This window comes from Protomyctophum parallelum, assembly GCF_964188405.1.
Source record: "Protomyctophum parallelum genome assembly, chromosome: 17".
In the NCBI taxonomy this organism is placed as follows: domain Eukaryota; kingdom Metazoa; phylum Chordata; class Actinopteri; order Myctophiformes; family Myctophidae; genus Protomyctophum; species Protomyctophum parallelum.
The window spans coordinates 35,290,414-35,309,828 of record NC_139719.1 but is presented as its reverse complement, the minus strand read 5'-3'; the positions used below and the strand labels follow the sequence as shown (position 1 = coordinate 35,309,828).

Sequence of the window (19,415 nt, the reverse complement as noted above, 5' to 3'; positions counted from 1 at the left end):
CGCTCCACATCAAGAGCACGAGGAGAAGAGCACGGGGAAACGGTGAATGGGTTTGTGCTAATGAGAGAATATGCCACATTACATAAGGAGCCCGCTCTATTTAAGTTTAATTTGTTTGACATGAGTACACTGACTGCCAGGCCTTAATGCCGCCATGGGCAAAGATGTAACGTCACACGTTGCCAAGAAAAACAACGCAGACAACGGAAGCAAAGGACAAGCCGTGGCCACCTCCCCCTTCTCTCCTCCTCCCACTGCTTCCTAGTGCCCCCAAATCTCTGCTCACCACACTAATGCCACTGCTCAGTGCTCACCCTAGTGACAGAGAAGTTTGTCGGAATATGTCTGGCTTCTCTGGCACCCTTTTCTTTGCACTCCCCAGCGGCGGGCTAGTCACTGCTGTTCTCATCGGGCAAATCGGGTGACATTAAACCGTTGTTTAAAAGCTTGTGACTTAGTCCACTCATCCAAACCCTGATAAGAGGCTTGTGGAGCTCAGAGCAAAACACACCAAAACCTCTCCTTTCTCTCTTGTCAAACACAAATGTGACTGACCCTTCATGTGTTTAGAAAATATACTGCGCCTGTATCCCAGGGGCTCGTAACTTTGATGACTTTAGAAATTCTTCTGTCTTTTATTTTTCCTTACGAATTGTCATGTTTGCAGCTTGGAACCCATTCAACCCACCAAAAAAGTGTCCACACAAGCTTTATTTTGCACGCAGCTTTGTTCTCGGCCACAGTGGAATGTCTGGTCACTGGTATACAATGTATTTCTATGAGAAGGCGCGCCCAGAGCAGAAAATAAGATGCCATGAGCGGAGGATTTGTGTGCGGCCATTGAGAGTGGCTGCGTTCATTAACATGGAGTGTACCTAGCTACGCTTATGCTTGCACAACTGGTGAGTTTTGTGCGTTGGAGTGGAAACCTGAGGGGTGGGTGGGTGGGTGGGTGGGTGTGTGTGTGTGTGTGTGTGTGTGTGTGTGTGTGTGTGTGTGTGTGTGTGTGTGTGTGTGTGTGTGTGTGTGTGTGTGTGTGTGTGTGTGTGTGTGTGTGTGTGTGTGTGTGTGTGTGTGTGTGTGTGTGTGTGTGTGTGTGTGTGTGTGTGTGTGTGTGTGTGTGTGTGTGTGTGTGTGACTGTGTGCACCTGTTTTCTCAGTCAGATGGACCTGGCCAGACAGGTGTATCTGTCTGTAAAAGCACTGGTAAAACAACCGTTCTCTCTGTCATATCTCTCTACCTGTCTCTCTTTCTGTCTCTGCTGTATCTTGTGTGACCTTTTTCTTCCTGCCCCTCCTCCCCCCCCCCTACCACCACCCACTCCGCCCTCATTATCTTGTTCACCTCCTCCATAATCCCCCCCTATCTCTCTCTCTTGCTTTCTCTGTCCATCTCTATCGCCCTCTGTCTCCCCAGTGACTAAGCCTGCTCTCCTGCCTCCTTTGGCCTCTGCAGACCCCTCAGCACTGAACAAATTAATGTCAATCGCACAATGAAAACATCCACAAGTAAATATTCACACTCATGCCTCTGACTCCTGTCACTGACTCATTGTGTCATGTCAGTGGTTCATGTCCTTGACATGACCCCCAAATTGATAGGCTTCTGTACCGCTGTAGAGCACTGAGTCAGTAACGATGGAAGTTGGAGATCCATGCCCCACCTGGCTATGCAATACCCGTTGTACCCGTGTCAGAGTACCCGTTCCACCCATCCGTCTGTGTCCCTTTCATGCCCATATATGTAATTGTCTGTATCTGTCTCTCTGTGTCCTTTATTCCTATATATGGAGTTCTGTATCAGGCATGCCCAAATATGAAGTGTTGTGATGTCAGAACAGGCAGCTCCATATATGGATCCCGGACAGAGGCCTTTTGTGACGGGCTGGACAACCGTGGGTCCGACCGACTCGACACCGGGCACTGCACTCCCTGTGGGGGGGTGGACCGCGTGTGTTGAATTTGAAGTCGGTGGGGCGAACGGTACAGACAGACGTACAGACAGACAAAGACGTGGTGCATTTATAGATAGATGTACCTATGTATTTGGCCATGGACCCTGATCTGAAAATATTTTGCGCCAGGAACACGTATAAGAGAAGATTTATGCTGTTAAAGATTAACACAATTATTCAAAGATTATTTTTAGCTATTTTTTTAAGATATTTTTGAATACCTGATCTCAATTCGTTGGGGAACCCCCTCAAGGAACCCCCTCAAGGAGCCCAGCTGGCACACATGCTTGATGTGTGCCAGCGCAACACTTAACGGATCCATTTAGGTTCCATTTGTACAATCTCATCCAGAGTTATAATAAAGAAACACACAGATTTGACTGTGTATACCAGGGGTCCTCAACTAGAAATGATGAAGGTCCACAAATATTTTTTTGAATAAGACCGAGGTCCGGTCCCATGCGCGGCGTCCATCGGAGAGCGGGGCTCTATGCCCGTTTAGTATGGTCAAGCCAAGCTTATACAAATCAGATCCCCTTCCAACCAACCAATAATGGGGTGCAGAGTGCAGGCCCGGAGTGGAACTCCAAATCAGGCCGGGAGTTATACGCCCTGGCAGGCCACATGTGCGCGCGCACAGCGCGCGCCAGAATTTTGGGGGACCTTGGGGGACATTTTGGGGGCCTTTGCAGCAATTTCACATGAGAAATGTACCATCTGATGTTATTTATATTATTAACTTTTTTTTTTTTTTTTTTTTGGGGGGTGGTCCGCAAAGAGGTGGTCCGCCAGTTGAGTACCCCTGGTGTATACTGTCATTCTCACCTCCAGTCTCTCCTTCTGCACTGTCTCCTGTCTTCCTTTTCTTTCTCTCCTCACTCACACACACACACACACACACACACACACACACACACACACACACACACACACACACACACACACACATGCACACGTGCACACGCACACATCCTTTGGGAGTAGTTGCTAGATCACCTTTAATTTCCTCTGTATAGCTATGTGGAAGGGGGCGGGGCCAGGCCCCATCTCCCTCTTTGAAGTTCTTCCCAGGCCTGGTTAGTGTTTACTCACAGACAAGACCCCCCTGAAGAAAAGAAAAACCTTCCCCCACCGCCGGGACCTTTTTAAGAAAAGGTCATACACTATGCGCTGGCTGTGTGGTTAGCTTCCCATGGCGTGCGACTGTGTGTGTTCACGGTGCGAGTGAAGAGATGCCATGGGAGCATGGGGGTGTAGACGCTAAATATTTGGAGCTAACGAGGCTAGTGCTAGACCAAAGCCAAACCCCAAGGAAGTCTAATAATGAGAACTTAGCTTAGCCACCCCTGGAGGAAACGTAGCCTCGGAAGTCTAAACCGCAAGCCAGCCAACATGCTAGTATCACATGTGTCACAAATAGACACCCCCGACATAATATTGGTAACTTATAAATAGTTGTGCACCGGTGTTACACAATGAAAACGGCACATGCCCACAAGTAGTTGCAACACGACGCGTTAGTGAGCTTGTAAATCTGCTGTTTTTGGTGGGCCACACCAGCCGGCAACTGAAGATGAATCATGTTATGATCCATAATGCACATAAAGACCGCGCGTGCACGAGCGTGCTTGCGAGTATTTTGGCTGTTTTTAGGTAAACGTCACGTATCGTTAGCATAAAATGCTTTTTTCCCCTGGATTATGGGGAATGAAACAAATCTCGGGATGCCGGGCATGGCATCCATTGCAAAGGTGAATTAATCTCGTTTTCTCGGGGCCGGTGAGGAACCAGTTAACAGGAATCGCAGCCCACGAGACGTCCTTGCCCACGAGACAATTATCATTCCAGATCTAACGGAGATATCCTGACCCCATAGACGGACTGTCTTAATATCCTGTGGCCCGATTGGGTGTCACTGTTGGTCTTTGCAATGTGAGCTTCATTGCTGTTTAGCTTAACTGGTCCCATGCTCAAGTTTCTGATAGCCGAGATAGCAAGGCTTTAGCCAGGAAGATTTGGACTCTGTGTCCCAGTGGGCTACGAGGTAGACGAGCTTTTGTTGCTGTATCATGGTGTATTTTTCTTTCCCCGGGTTGCCCTGCCAACATAATACATCCATCGCTTAGCTTTGTTTTGGTTAGTCGCTCAATGTAGTCCATCCGACCCATGCACGCTGAGATTGGCAAGCTTGACAAGAACTCAAAATAAATAATACAATAAATAAATAAAAAGTGTGGGTGTGTGTGTGTGTGTGTGTGACTGTGTGTTCATATACAATAGAGGAACAGAATACAAATATTACAATTCCATGCGCTGCATATTTTGTGTTCCCCACTGTAGGGTTTGATGAGAGGGCGAGTTTGAGAGTGTGCAACTGTGTTTGTGTGTGTGTGTGTGTGTGTGTGTGTGTCTGCGTCGCCATTCAGAGTGGGATGTCTGCGCTGCCGTCACGTGAAGTGTGTTCCCAGCTGTAGTTGCTGAATGCGCCCCTGCCGTGTTAAATATAGACGGCTTATTCACACACGAGTGCCAAGCCCAGGGCCTCCAGGCAGCTCCCGAGCTGCCTGCTCCCAACGTCACCAATCCCTCCTCTATCAGCCTGACGCTGGGAGGAGAGGGTGGCGGACAGGGGGGAGGGCGGAGCACACACTTGTAGATGCACTTTAAATCCTTGCATATCCAAGAAAAACCGTGTGCATCACTCAAGCATACGGCACACATCTGAGCATGTCACCCCTCTGTCACATTTCACAAATGCGCGGAAGCCTGCGCACGTAAAGAAAACTGTATTTGCTTGTGCATACTGTATGTGTGCCTTTAGGCTGGGCTGTTCTAGTAATAGTATACACATTTGGCAAACGTGGGCCATGAAATCCATTTACTTGCTGTGTGTGTGTGTGTGTGCGTGTGCGTGTGTGACTTATAGAGTGGTGTTTTGAAACACACAGGATATTAAGGACACAGTCCAGCCTTTTGCACATGGGCAACAGCAGGTCCCCCCCCCCCAGCTTCTCAAGCCACCATGTTTACTATGTACAGTATACACACACACACACACACACACACACACACACACACACACACACACACACACACACACACACACACGCACACACATATAAATCCACACTGTATGTATTATGCTGTCCATATGTTGTTGTGCTTGCAGCCTGCAGCTAGGCTGACTGCCTATCATAACCTATATGAGTAATCATCTTAGCTCCTATAGCTTTTGTGTGTGTGTGTGTGTGTGCGTGTGTGTGTGTGTGTGTGTGTGTGTGTGTTTCATACCTCATTCTAGGGCTGACCTCGATTAGTCGAATAGTCGACTAGTCGATCGGAACGGGTCTCAGTCGACTGACCACCTCTTAGTCGACTGAGCAAAAAAAATTGCCCCAAAAAATTGTATATAAAAATACAATATTTACAAAAATATACAAAAATATTGTATTATTCCACTAGGTCTGTGGGGGACATAAACACATTTGAACATTCTGACTGTTCAAATCTCCAATGTGCATGTGGAGTGTGTCTGCCTGTGTGGCAATGTGCCACTGCCTGTGACTTGAATCGCACAGTGCGCTGGCCTGAAAAGACTCCAGAATCTCAATTTCACCTGCTGTGCTCAATCTGGCTAATGACAAGCCTCTCAGTTGTTCAGTTGTTGTTTTTTTCTTTTTTTTTCTGGAGTCTTATCAGGCCAGATTCAAGTCGACTAACTATTAATCGACTAACAGCAAATTTATTCATCTATCAGTCGACTATACAAATCCTTAGTCGGGGACAGCCCTACCTCATTCTCAGTCGGTCCATTGTGTGCTGTTCTGCCATTGGAGAGTAAATGAGTGAGCGGCAAAGACTAAATCCTTTGTTGCTCATGTATTTGTTGCTGATGTATTTCATGTTTAATGCTAACTCGGTTAGCATTCCCGATGTAAAACTAAATAAAATAGCTGATCTACAAGCTCACGACATTTTGGAAATGTCTACTTTTTTTCAGCCTTAGCTGTCATTTTTTTGGTTCTCCTTTTGGCCGTCTTCAATTCGACGTGCCTGGATTCATACGGTACTGACGTAATGTTCTAGTTCCTCCACATCTCTGAGGTCACTTCCCTGATAGTGAGACAGTTACTCTCCTTTCCTCCATGTCTGTGAGGTCACTTCCCTGATAGTGAGACAGTTCCTCTCCTTTCCTCCATGTCTGTGAGGTCACTTCCCTGATAGTGAGACAGTTCCTCTCCTTTCCTCCATGTCTGTGAGGTCACTTCCCTGATAGTGAGACAGTTCCTCTCCTTTCCTCCATGTCTGTGAGGTCACTTCCCTGATAGTGAGACAGTTCCTCTCCGTGGCCATTTAGAGCATCCTGGTCTTTGATGTACCTCGTCTCTCTCTGCCCATTCATAGAAATTCCCCCAAGGTTGACAGTAAATAACAACACTCCACAACAATGGCGCAATGTCTCAGGGGACCCTAGAGCTGCTGTGTTAAGTGTGGTGGTGGTGTGTGAGAGTGCATACACGCACTCCGCCGGCTGCGCTGTAAGCCAAATATCGTTTGGCTCATGTTTTCTCTGAAAGATACAGAGGGTCGTTCCTCAGCAGATCATCAGATTCTCAACGTCACCTCATCCATCGTTCACATGAGCTGCCATGAGCTCATGACCAATATCCATCTTTGTGTGTGTGCCTGTGCGTGCGCGCAAATTGACATTGTGAGGACTCACAAGAGAAATGGTTGTTTTCATGGTTAAAAAAAGATTTATAGGTTCAGGGCTAGGATTAGGCATTTCAAAGTTAGGTTTAGGGTTGGAGTTGTGTCCGATTTTATAAGTGGTTTCATTTTTAGGATCGCGCACTGATAATGATCTACAAGCTCTCAATGTGTTGTGTGTCTTCTCCTGTGTGTCAGTGTGGTAACACATGTGCGGGCTTAAACATGTGTGTGTAACTCCCACCTTCGGAGCCCTCCAGATATGGATTAGTAATGCCCACTCTCTCTCTCTCTCTCTCTCCTCCACAGCGATAGAGACGCAGAGTACCAGCTCGGAGGAGATCGTGCCGAGCCCGCCCTCCCCGCCCCCGCCACCCCGCGTCTACAAGCCCTGCTTCGTGTGCCAGGACAAGTCCTCAGGGTACCACTATGGTGTCAGTGCCTGTGAAGGCTGCAAGGTGAGACCATCCTATGATATCCTTCTGAAACATCTGTGCATCCATTCAGCAGTCGCTTTAACCGCCTCAGCTCTAGTTAACTTCATTGTATGACGCCTAGCACACGCATCCAATCTACAAGCTTGAGATGTAAATTTGTGCCTATAATTGCATGTCTAAAATAAGTTGAAAGTGGTTAAACAATCACGTACAACAAAGCGGTGTAAAGTGAGACCACGGTTAACAGCCCTTAATGGTGAAATTGGGGACTTTTGTTTTTGGGCCTAAGGAGATGGACGTTTGTATTCTAAATCTGGGGAAGTGCTTTGAAATGACCTGCTTTGGTCTCTAGCTGGAATCGCTTGCACTATGCACTGGAAAATCCCAGGATTTTGCAGTGTGGAGCTGCCAAACAAATGAGACCTGCTCTTCAAAAGCCTTGGGGACAGATAGGGCTCTTTCAACACTCCAGACCCCCGCATGCCTGTTCCCAACAACACTGGGACCTGTAGCTGCGGACAAACATGAGGCTGTCAGGTTTCGTAACCATGGCCCTGTTTCTTATCACATACCTGTGAGGCTTTGTCAAGCCCCCAATGAAGGAGACCTTTTTTCTTCTCGTTTTACTGGGCCACGTAACGCGGTCTGCTATCAGCCCTGTCGACGTGTCCTCGTCAGTCACCTGCTATCAGCAAAGCCCTGTTATATACTGTATGTGCTGGAGAGACTCATAACCGCTGATCTGGCCTCTAATCTGCTGGCAGTCTCGTCGGCAGTGATTGTGTGTGTGTGTGTGTGTGTGTGTGTGTGTGTGTGTGTGTGTGTGCGTGTGTGTGTGTGTGTGTGTATAGGCTACCTTATTGTGCATCTTTGCATGCGTCTCTGTATACAGTAGATGCACACACCTTATCTATTTTACCCAAGGCACGTGGACAGGGTTGTGAAAGAGAGAGGGGACAGGGCAGGAGAAGGGGGCGAGTCCTCCTGTGAGATGGGCATAGCTAGAGTAGGGTGGGGGGAGACATGGCAGCAGCATGGACCTGTTTGTGACAGGTGGTCACTATGCGCCTATCTCTGCCCCACGCGGCCGTGCCCAACCAAGACAACACCTGACAACACCACCCCTCTGGGCCCTGCGCCCACAGGCCCAACTCACTGACACTGAAAGGTGGATGGGAGGGAGAAAAAATGAATGAAGGCAAGAAGGAAGGAGTGCACAGAAAGGACTCACACTCACGGGCGCATGCACGCGCACGCACACACACACACATACACACGCACACACCCACACACACGCACACACACACACACACACACACACACACACACACACACACACACACACAGAATCGTCTGTGGGTGCGCTGTGAAACTTAACCTCCCCCTAAACGCATGTTATAAAAAGTTAACAAAGAATATAAAGGCTTAACCCTGTGCCTTTTTTATTGGGGCGTCTTAACCACCGCTCAGCGTGCTGCCGATTGCGCGTCCTAAACGGCTTTTAATGTGTCTCTTTAACACCATTCCCCATTGTCTAATAGAGCCTGATTAAATGGGTTAATAAGCTGAATAATAAGGCCAGATCATAGCCGGTGGTGTGGAAGTGTGTGTGTGTGTGTGTGTGTGCGTGCATGCGTGCGCACACGTGTGGTTTGGTTTGGATGCGAGCTGACACAGTGCTAGTAAATGAATAACCTCACTAAAGAAGAGGTGGATGTAATTGGTGAGAAAGAAATAGAGTCTGCAACACTTGTAAGGAATAACTCAGCTCTACTGGTTTATTAATTAATTAATAATAATTAATATACCAGTGGAGCTGAGTTTTTCCTTACCAGTGTGGCGTACTCTATTTCTTTCTCTTGTACAGCCATTTGTCCAACACCTGGGTGTGCATGCTCTTAATACCTTTGTGGATGTAATTGGTGCCATGACTAAATGATATTCCCTCTGTGTTGCAATGCATTATGGAACACTGATGTTCTGACCACGTAGGGCTGTGTGTATGTTCTATTTAGTGTACGTGTGTGTGTGTGTGTGTGTGTGTGTGTGTGTGTGTGTGTGTGTGTGTGGGGTATTTCATCTCTGTGGGGTGGAAACCTCGCCACGTCAAAAACTGTTCAGGACGTCCGCATGCTCAAAACGCCTCGCTTCGCTCTGCCTTTCAAGCTTGTGGATCTGCTACTGTTTATGTTTCTGTGTCACGCTGCTGTGTGATCAAGTAGGGCATTACTTTACAAAAACAATATATAGAATATGGAGATAAGGTTTCTGCCCCAGAGCAACAGCATTGATCGCTTAGCGAGTCGGTGTAATGATACAGTAACTGCATCGATGCAGCGATTTGAATTTAACCAATCAAAGTATGTCGATATGTAAACGGCAACATATCGTATCATTTCACTTTGTGTCGTATCGAATCGTTTCGTAATGCAAATAATCGATTGTATCGATACTTGTGTGGTGTATTTAGCAATTCTAGGAATAATTAATTACTTTTCCATTCCATATCACTACACTTGGTCTATCGATGAATGTGTGTGTTCTCTGTGTTCATTTCAATGTGCGGGTTTGTCCATGTGAGTTAAAATACAATGTCCATGTATTTGCCACAGAATCATTGTGTTTACTAACTTATTTATACCGTATCCATAATAATATTAGTTTTCCCTTAAAAAAAACCCTGCACTATCCATAAATCCACTATTTCACACAGATTTCATTTGTTTGCTAAATAGTTACACTGTATTGATTTTAAATAGTCTAATTGTATCGTATCCTATTGCCACTATTGTCCATGTATCGTATCGCCAGCCATGTGTCGTGATGTGTATCGTATCGCTTTGAAAATGAGTCATTACGTTACCGCCCTACTAGTGGCTCATACTAACCACTGTCACTGAGCCATGCTCCCCCGCATACCTCCGCAGCGTGCCGCCTGCCTGCCTGCCTGCTGCTTGTGTGCACAGTGCGGCCGTCCACATGCCTTACATCTGCAGTGCAAGGTTGAAGAAAAAATAAAAACTCAGCATCCATTCCCCACATATCTCTAGACTTCTGAAGAGGATGACTTGGTGTAGCACGCTCAATTATTCAAGAGTACAGGCAATGTGAACGTATATACGGCATTCCCATCTGAGACCGGGGTAAGACGAGGGTTAGCTGCGTTAGCATCCCGTCGGCATGAGAAACTACAAAGGCCTATCCTGGGGGTGTGTGTGTGTGTGGGGAGGGGGGACAGGACAGGGGGGAGGAGAGAGGGTTGAAGCAGAGTGTTTGGGAGACGGGTCGATTGTTTGTTGTTGAAGCGAAAGTTCTGTCTTTTTTTATCTTTCTTTTGTTCTTTCCCCCCGCACATCTTCTCCGCTCTCCGCGCTCCTCATTTCCCTTCCAGTTATTAACACTCATGCATTAAATTTGCATGCCTCTCCCCTCCGTGTTTATGTATTTGTCTTGGAGGCATGGTTCTGCGCAGCAGGCTACCTTCCCCGTGTTTTCCACAGAGCGAGGGAAAGCCAGCATACTTCCTAAACCCCCACGGTTGTCCTCGTTTTGATGTTTTTTAAGATGGCCTTATTACCAAGTCTTTAGCAACATGGGCGGTAATTATAAGTGCAGCCACACGCATGCACGCACAGCCACACGCACACAGCCACACACGCACGCACACACAGCCACACACGCACTCACTAAGATAGTAACATAATACACTGTCTCGGTAGGAGGCTGGGAACGCAGGGCTTCATGTATGAGGATTCCTGCACTTCCCTGTGAACTTAACACCTGATATACTCTATACGTGGTTGCACGCCGGTGTGTCGCACCAACATTAACACGCTATTCCCATCTAATCAAGCGGTTCCTCTAATTCACACAAACTCGAATATGCACACACGTGCACATGCACACACAAATTAACTTGTGTGCTACATATTGCATTGAAATGACACATGCAGTCACGTCCATGCCATTACCATCCTCCTGTACTCCACTCCTCCAACCACCCATCCATCCATCCATCCATCCATCCATCGCCCTCTTCTGTCCCGTGAACACAGCAGGGAGGCTGACAGGCCCGCTGAGGGTCCTTGTCGCCGGGTGGATTAAGCGTCGGACACAAAAAGAGGCTTAAGGACCGCAGGAAGCAATGACTCCTAATAGGCAACGAGAAGGAGGGCAGAGGGGGAGGGGCACAAACAATGGCCCAGCACATGAGCCTCCGACACTAGCCAATCAGAGGGTGGCAGGGGAAGGGCACCTTAGCCCTGTGGTGTCAGGAGGGAGTGGGTCAATCCCCTAGTGACCCTGGGGTCAGGGTCGGGACACCAACGGATCAAAGGGGACATGCGCGCGCGCACACGCACACACGCTCGCCCTGCTGCAGGAGTGTTTAGGCTCGACTTACGAGCGCATCCCACCAGCCATTGTATTGGGGCTGCGTTTGCTGTTTATGATGACTCCTCGCTAATCTGTTGGGAGATGATGCTTTAAGCTCCTTTGCTGGGGGGGGGGGGGTTGTGGATGGGTCGAAGCTTCCTGAGAATCCTGACTATAGTACATAATAATGTCTTTATTGCAAGAGGAAAGGGGGGACAGAGTAGTTTACTTACTTACAGTACACACACACACACACACACACACACACACACACGAGCACGCACATGTAGGTGGGTGCAACCTTGCTACTCAGACGGGCGTACGGTAATTCTGTGTTGTGGGTGGCTAAATGTGAAGTTTACTATGTCAGGATTATCCTTCTGGATCAGCTGTGACACATTGGCTCCTGTCCAAGGCGGCTGTACTGGAGTTTATTGCCTTTTAATTAACCAGACAGACAGACAGACAGACAGACGCACACACACACACACACAGTATAATATGTAAAAATCCCCCCCCCCCCCTCTTTGCTCTTATGTTTACAATACCAACACCATTGCTCCACCAGGTTTCATTGGCATGACATTTAAAATGTATTCACAAAGCAGAAAGCAAGTGAAAATAAAACTTGACATTTACCAATGCTGACATTTAATATAGACTTACATGCTGACTCAAATCTGTACACATTCGGGTGTTTTTTTTAGGTGATTACTATTGTTTTATTAAAACCAACAGCTGAATGCATATAGAGCTCATTTCCCAGGTGCTGTCATGCACACATACACCTCCCACAATCCCTTGTAAGAGAAGGACGTCTCCTGCTCACTGCCTCCTCCTGGTGCTCTCAGATGGGGGGAACAGAAGATAGGAGGAGAGGTCGGTGATCCGGCAAGGACAAATTGCAGGCTTTAGTCCATTGGCCATCTGTCGGCCAGCAGAGCTAATCCCTTGGCATGGGTTGGGGCTCCCTCCCTGGCAGCAGTCACCCCCCCCCCCCCCCCCCCCCACCCCCCAGTGGTGCCCAAAACGTTATCCATACTCGCTTGCGTCATGAAAGTATTTCCAGTAAACTGCTTAGCGTCTGGTGCCCCCAGGCACTGCCCACCAGACCATGTACCCACACTGCCCACCAGACCATGTACCCACACTGCCCACCAGACCATATACCCAACACTTGTTGGGTAGAAGTGATGGGTACAATCGACACACTAGTTCAGGAGTGCCCATCCTTTTTTGACTTGAGAGCTACTTTCAAAATGACCAGCTCAACAAGATCTCTATTGCTGAAAATGGTTTGAATATGTACCTAAGGATACCTTTAGAATAGTGGTGCTGGCGTTACGTTTCGTAATATTTGAGAATTCCAGGGAATCATTTTCACTTTTCATGATAAAGGAAATGTTTTTCCACATAGTGGACGCTGACAGTAGTAGAACTGTGCAGTATATCTATAGTGTATTTGTCAGAAGTATATTTCCAATATGTTATTATGAAGCTGATGACTAGGGTATGATCTTATTTGGAAACTAGCCTCTTGATTTAAATTGTGCCATTTAGCTTTTGATATGATTCATTTAAAACTATTGTATACAGTGCATTTAGAGCTGTGTAGGAGAAAACGTCACTGAGGTACTACGCAGTAATATCCTCCGTTTTATTTTTTTACCTCTGAGAGTATACAAATGTAACCAAATGGACCAATAAGGCTTTACTTAACCGAGTACACAGTTTATTTCAGATTTACTTTTTCTTACAATAATATTGCTCGAAGAGGGCCAGTGACCTCATCCGCATGACTTTGCGAATGTCAGGCCTGTGTAAGACGAGTGCGCGGCAAGTGTGTCGTTTGTACTGATATTTTGTGCTTTTGGTCGTCCTCCATCTCTTCATTTTGTACGATTAAAATATAGTCTCTGCACTCCCCTAAAGAACGTCTGCATTTCCAGCCTCGCTGACAGATGGCAAGCTCATTTCCGTTTGTACTGCACCTCCCCGGATTCCAAACGAAGGTTTAATTTACTGTCATATTTCCTCTGATCCAGTTAGATTGAAAAGAGAGAGTAGAGGGAGGAAGAGGAGTAGGGGAAAGGGAGGGATTCATTTTTTTGTTCTATTTTTTGTTGGTTTTTTTACAAAATCGCTCGCCAGTCCACCCGGAGCTCAGCTTAGATGTAATGCCCTGTCCCTTGTGGGTCCCTCACTAAACCCCTTTCAAGATTTCAGTGATGACTCCTAGAGGAGCATTCATTGATTGACTGACTGATGTGTGTCTTGGTAGGCTGCTACAGGTGGCTATGTTCATTCACTGGATGGCAAAACAGTGGAGGAGTGAATACAGATCACTCCACCACACACTAAGCCCTTAAAAGCCTTAGTGTTTGGTAGCTCATTGCCTTTAATTATGGCAGCATATGGCCATGCTGTGTAGGACTGAACCACAAGGGTCCATTTGGTTCCATTTGTACACTCTTCTGAGTTTAATTAACACTGAGGATTTGACTTTGTGCAGTTTGTCTATTTTTTAGGATGCTGACTCAATGTTGTTTTGTTTTTTTGCCCTCTCTCCTTTCTCCACTGGTTCTCCACCCTCCAATCTCTCCTCCCTCTCTCTCTCTGTCTCTTCAGGGCTTCTTTCGGAGAAGCATTCAGAAGAACATGGTGTACACCTGCCACCGGGAGAAGAACTGCATCATCAACAAGGTCACCCGCAACCGCTGCCAGTACTGTCGACTGCAGAAGTGCCTGGAAGTGGGGATGTCCAAGGAGTGTACGTGTACGAGTAATATACTACATCAACCCCGCCCCCCATAGGCCCATACCTCACTCATGGAGAGCCCAAACTCTTATTTCATTGCGTTAGCCCGGTCGTAAATTATTGAACCGCAGCATATTTTGCTCACGCTCAATTTTCTTCGTGATATGTAAGTGGCGTTGAGTAACACCATCTGGTTGCTATTTTCTGGTATCCTTAACTACTATTAACCTGGGTCCCTATTTTGGTCATGTCATTATAAGCAAAGCATTTGCAAAATCTCTGGAAAGAATCTCCAAATAGCCAAATTAGGCAATCAAGCTCAGCCTCAAAGCATGGCACATCGCTTGTAGAGTGGCTATTTTTTGCTGATTTTGAAATTGGGTTCTAGGGGTTCTCCAACAAAATGAGGAACAGGCTATTTGAAAATAGCTGATCTACAAGCTCGCAACGCATCGTGATGCTTGTAGATCGGCTATTTTATGAAACATTTTGAAAACGCTTGAAAACGCTTGAATATTTGTGAAAATGTTTGAGAACCACTGACCTAGATAGGTGTGTGTGTGTGTGTGTGTGTGTGCGTGTGCTTGTGCGTGTGCATGTGTGCGTGTGTGTGAGAGAGACAGAGAGAGAGATAATTTGGATTGTAAGAGAGAGAGAGAAAGAGTTGTGAAAGTGCGACGGCAGCAGTGATGTGGGCTGGCAGCAACAGTCAGGGTGTCGCTGAGCTTGGCATGCCTCCATGATGAATATGTTCTCACCTGCCGAGAGCGAAAGAGCAGGCGTCTGCTGCCATCACTGCACCCCAGGGGCTGTGTCTGTGAACACACACACATGCACACGCATGCACACACATGCACGCACGCATGCACACACACACACACACACACACACACACACACACACACACACACACACACACGTCAGTCCTGATGAACTAATTGGTGGAGGTGACAGCTCACGACTCAGAGACTGGCAGAACCGCAGTCTCAGTGTGACCGCATGACGACAACGCACTTACGCGGCTTACAGTGTCTCAGACGGACGTGCACTAGCACGACCGTTTAGCACCGTTGTCCACTCGCGCTCTCCCGTGCACACGCACAGAAACACCTGTGTGCACAGAGAAACCTGTGCGCGTCTCCTCCTTTAAGCACCTCCTCTGTCAGACACACACACACACACACACACACACACACATGCCTATTAGTGCGATATTGTCTGCCCCGTTGTGCTAAACGCGAGGTGTTAATTTAAACATTGTACAATCCCTCTACGTCCGTCCTCGTGTCCTTTTTCTGTCCCCTGTCATCCTGTACGCCAGTCTTTACGGCATGTTGAGCACGGGGAGAGCTCCCCACGCCTCTAGGCTGTGGCCTACGGTAAAGGAAGTTATCCTCTGAGCTCCTTAGCTCTGAATGGGGCCATTAATCATGGTTAGAAGGATCACAGCAGCCAGTGCCTTCTTACACACCACCATGCATGCTGTAGCCGCTTTTCCAGGGGAGTAGGCTGGTGCGGGAGGGCCATCTAGTGGCCGTTGGGCAGCACTGCACCGCAATGGTGAATTCCAGTGTGCTGCACTGTGAATGTAATGCAGAGTTAGTTTGGCCTAGTTGCGTTCAAGTTTCAGGGAAGTGAGTTCACCCCGGGTCACTTATCGAGCTGTTGCCGTTTTTTTTCTGTGTGTGAGAGAATATTTTAATGGCAAAAAGAAAGACGGGTGATGTGATGCACACATTCTTGGTGAGAGCAGTGTGCAGATTGGTAGCCCCAAGTCGTCTTGTGTCCTACACACTGACTTTGGCCTGTGAGACGAATCCCAGTGGGTGGGGAAGGAGAGGCTGGCCATCTGGGTACAGCAGGGAGTCACACACACACACGCGCACATGCACATGCACATGCACAGGCCAATGTGCATGCACATATGCATAAAGACAAAGGATCATGCACATACCGTACGCAAATAAGTATACAATCCTAAAACAGAAATGCACTCTTCTCAGACAGTTATGTTAACTACTAGATTTCACTCACACGCACGCACGCACGCACGCACGCGCGCGCGCACACACACACACACACACACACACACACACACATACACACAGAAGGCAGGCACCCCACTAGGCCTGGGGGACGTCTGGGTGACCTTGCGTCTGCCCAACAACGGTGCCAGTCCTTGTGCCAGGTGGCACTGCCAACCAAGACGGTGTCAGAAGAGGGGGTGGGGGTAAAGTGTGGGGCGACCGGTGGAAAGCCTGCGAGCGCCGTGCCAGTTTACTATCTGCCTGACAAGACCAAGGCTCATGTCTCATGTAAGTGGATAACATGCTGTCAATACCTGCCCACGTACGTGCTTATCTGATCCGGAGGAGATAGGAAGAGATAGCTATAATTTGAAACATGTTGTAACTGATAGGGACATGCTAGCTAATTGATGCACATACTGCACTTTGCACCTGTACCTTGCTAAGTCGAGAGTACACTGCAAAGCCATTGTTTCAAATGCTACACTCTTATGTTAAATCCCAGCTAATGTGTGTTGTTTGTGTATCAGACTGTCGTGAGTGGGATAGAGTTGGTGGTTTTAGGGATTTCAGTTGAAGGACTGTGTATAAGGGTGTATGGAATTGCATGTGTGGAGAGGTGGATGACGGGATGTTCACACAGGCTCTGCCTCCAACCTCGCAGATCTGGGCCCATCGTCTCCGCATCTATCAAGCTTATGTGTATAGCGCACACACACCTCTTCACTAAACAGTCCTCGTAGGATGGATCGTTTGGCTATAGCAGAATAAAAGTGCCAGTAAAGGAACACGGAAACAGAATCTCTGAGTCAAGACAGGAAAGAAAGAATAGATGGAGAGAGGGGGATTACGCTCGAGAGCATAGAGAGGGAAAATGACAGAGTGGAGAAGGGGGGAGAGAGAGAGAGAGAGAGAGAGAGAGAGAGAGAGAGAGGAGGAGGAAGAAGAGGGAAAGGGGGGCTGGAGGACAGTGAGAGGGAGAGAAAGTTTCATCACTGTCGGCGACGGCAGTGCTAGGCGTGCACATGGTGGCAGGGGGAACATTGACATTTTTATCTTTCCATTGAATTTAATCTGTGTGATGGACGAGCTGCCAGGACTTTAATTTTCCTCCCTCGAATTATCCCCGTCTGCCCCCCTCACTCTATCTTGTACACACACACACACACACACACACACGCACGCACGCATACAGGCACGCACAGTCACATACAGTCATGCACACAAATACACACAGGTGCAAACAACGAAGGAAGAAAATCATATATTAACGGTGTGCGTGTGTGTCGCAGCACACAGGCACACGACGCACGTGCGTCGTACATGCTATTATGAAAGCCACTATGAGAACAAATGATGGAGTGATGGCCATGCCTGCTGGCATAGTATTCTGCCTGTGTTGCACGTGAGCTCGGCTGTAAATCATATTTGTGGTGATGAACGCACGGCGGATCTGTACACAATTTGGGACAAACCGTTTCCCCCAGTTCAGGATTTGTATTCACGTCATTTATTTGAAAAAGACACAATGCTCGGTACCAGCATGTACACAGTAAGCACACACACACACACACACACTCTAACACAATAAAAAAGGCAAGGCAGTATTTCTTTCATCCATGCGCCCCCGCCAGTTTTCTTTCCCCCCCTCGAGTTATTGCATGTGGCAATTTGCCATGACGGATCGCCAGTCGTCCCTAATAGTTCTTTAATGACTTCATTAAATTGTGTTGTGCGGCTTATGATTGTGCTGCCAATTTGTCAGTGTGGGGAATTTCTGTGCGCTAAGGATGCCCCAGTTTTATTTGGGAATTAATTGGACATCTCCGGCACTGCCCACCCATCTTTGCCCCCACCCCCCAACCCCACCCACCGGGACACCAGGATGAAAGGGCCAAAAATGGTTGGGGGAGGGTGGTGCAGTCACTTAGGACTGCACCTGGCTTCACCTCTGTGTCAAAAGCACGACTGTCATTGATGTCCATGTTAGTGACTATATCCCATAGGGCACACACTGTAAATGCAATGAAACAAACAGTGGCATATAATGCAGATGCGTAATCAGCCCATATCTGCCCAGTAAGGCTCCCCTCCTGGTGGTGTGATATCAGACCTCTATCTCCGCCCACTCTTCAACGTGATCTCACAGCCAGGGAGGCCCTGTACTGTCTGCAGGCTGATGAATGACACTCGGCCCTGAGCGGAACATCCCACACTGTCACAGACGCTGATCCCCCGTCAGCTTGAGCCACCCTCCCCTCTAATGGCTAAGGTTAGAATCAAGAAGGCAGGGGAAATCTGATCCGAGGTCAGTGGTTAAGAGAGAGCATGGTACCCAGCGGAAAAATTGGGACGAAAGATGGGTCTGGGTGTAGATGCCGACTTGGTGAGTCCAATTGTAGAAAGAGGGAGCATGAAAAAGAGAACAGGAGAACAATATCCACCCAATATCCGCTCTACAAGCTCACAACACATCGTATGTGAGCTGGTAGATCTGTTATTCTCCGCAATAATCACATGCCCCAAAATAGGAACACCAGGTTGAAAGTGGTTAAACTGGCACAATAATCTTAGTTTATGAATTTTTCATTTTCCTCTCCTTTCCACTTGGCCCCCCATGCCACCCTCAGGCGGTCCTCCTGTGAAAACCAGAGAGAGAGAGAGAGAGAGAGACCTGGAGGGTCTGTTTCCAGAGTGGGCTCAGCAGCCCAAGCTCTTTTAAAACCATTAGCGGCAGGATATTTGTCATATTATGTTATTAGATTAGCCGGGACCCCTAATGAAAGCTGTGGCAATTTGTCAGCCTTATGGATAGCTCCATCCGGCGCTACTATTTATCACCTAGCACCTCGCCCAACCCCCAGCACCGACACACACACACACAACACACACACACACACACACACAACACACACACTGTGTGTACTGTACGATACATGTGTAAGCAAGCACACACATCCACACACAAGCCCTGTCAGAGCCCTATACCCCAGGGTGGTTGAGTTGAGCATTGGGGTGGAGTGGGGGGGACCGGAGCGATGGACAGATCCTGTAATGGGATTCCAATGCTAAACACCCTGCAGAGTGTTTTTGTTTTTGTCATTTGGGATTGAGCTCACCGCTCCCAGACGGATCGCCCAGAGGAGAAACGACA

General features: G+C 47.8%; 1 protein-coding gene across 5 annotated transcripts in view; it reads left to right on the top strand.

Annotated features, from left to right (window-relative positions):
- Positions 1–19,415, top strand: part of raraa (retinoic acid receptor, alpha a) — a 207,309-nt gene that overhangs the window by 180,905 nt on the left and 6,989 nt on the right. For 3 of the 5 annotated variants that reach the window (XM_083787936.1, XM_083787935.1, XM_083787933.1), the window contains 2 exons: positions 6,975–7,123; positions 14,105–14,252. In XM_083787936.1, coding sequence (XP_083644062.1) covers positions 6,975–7,123; positions 14,105–14,252 — 297 coding nt within the window. The remainder of the gene's footprint in view (positions 1–6,974; positions 7,124–14,104; positions 14,253–19,415) is intronic. The other 2 variants (XM_083787937.1, XM_083787934.1) reach the window with 1 other exon arrangement.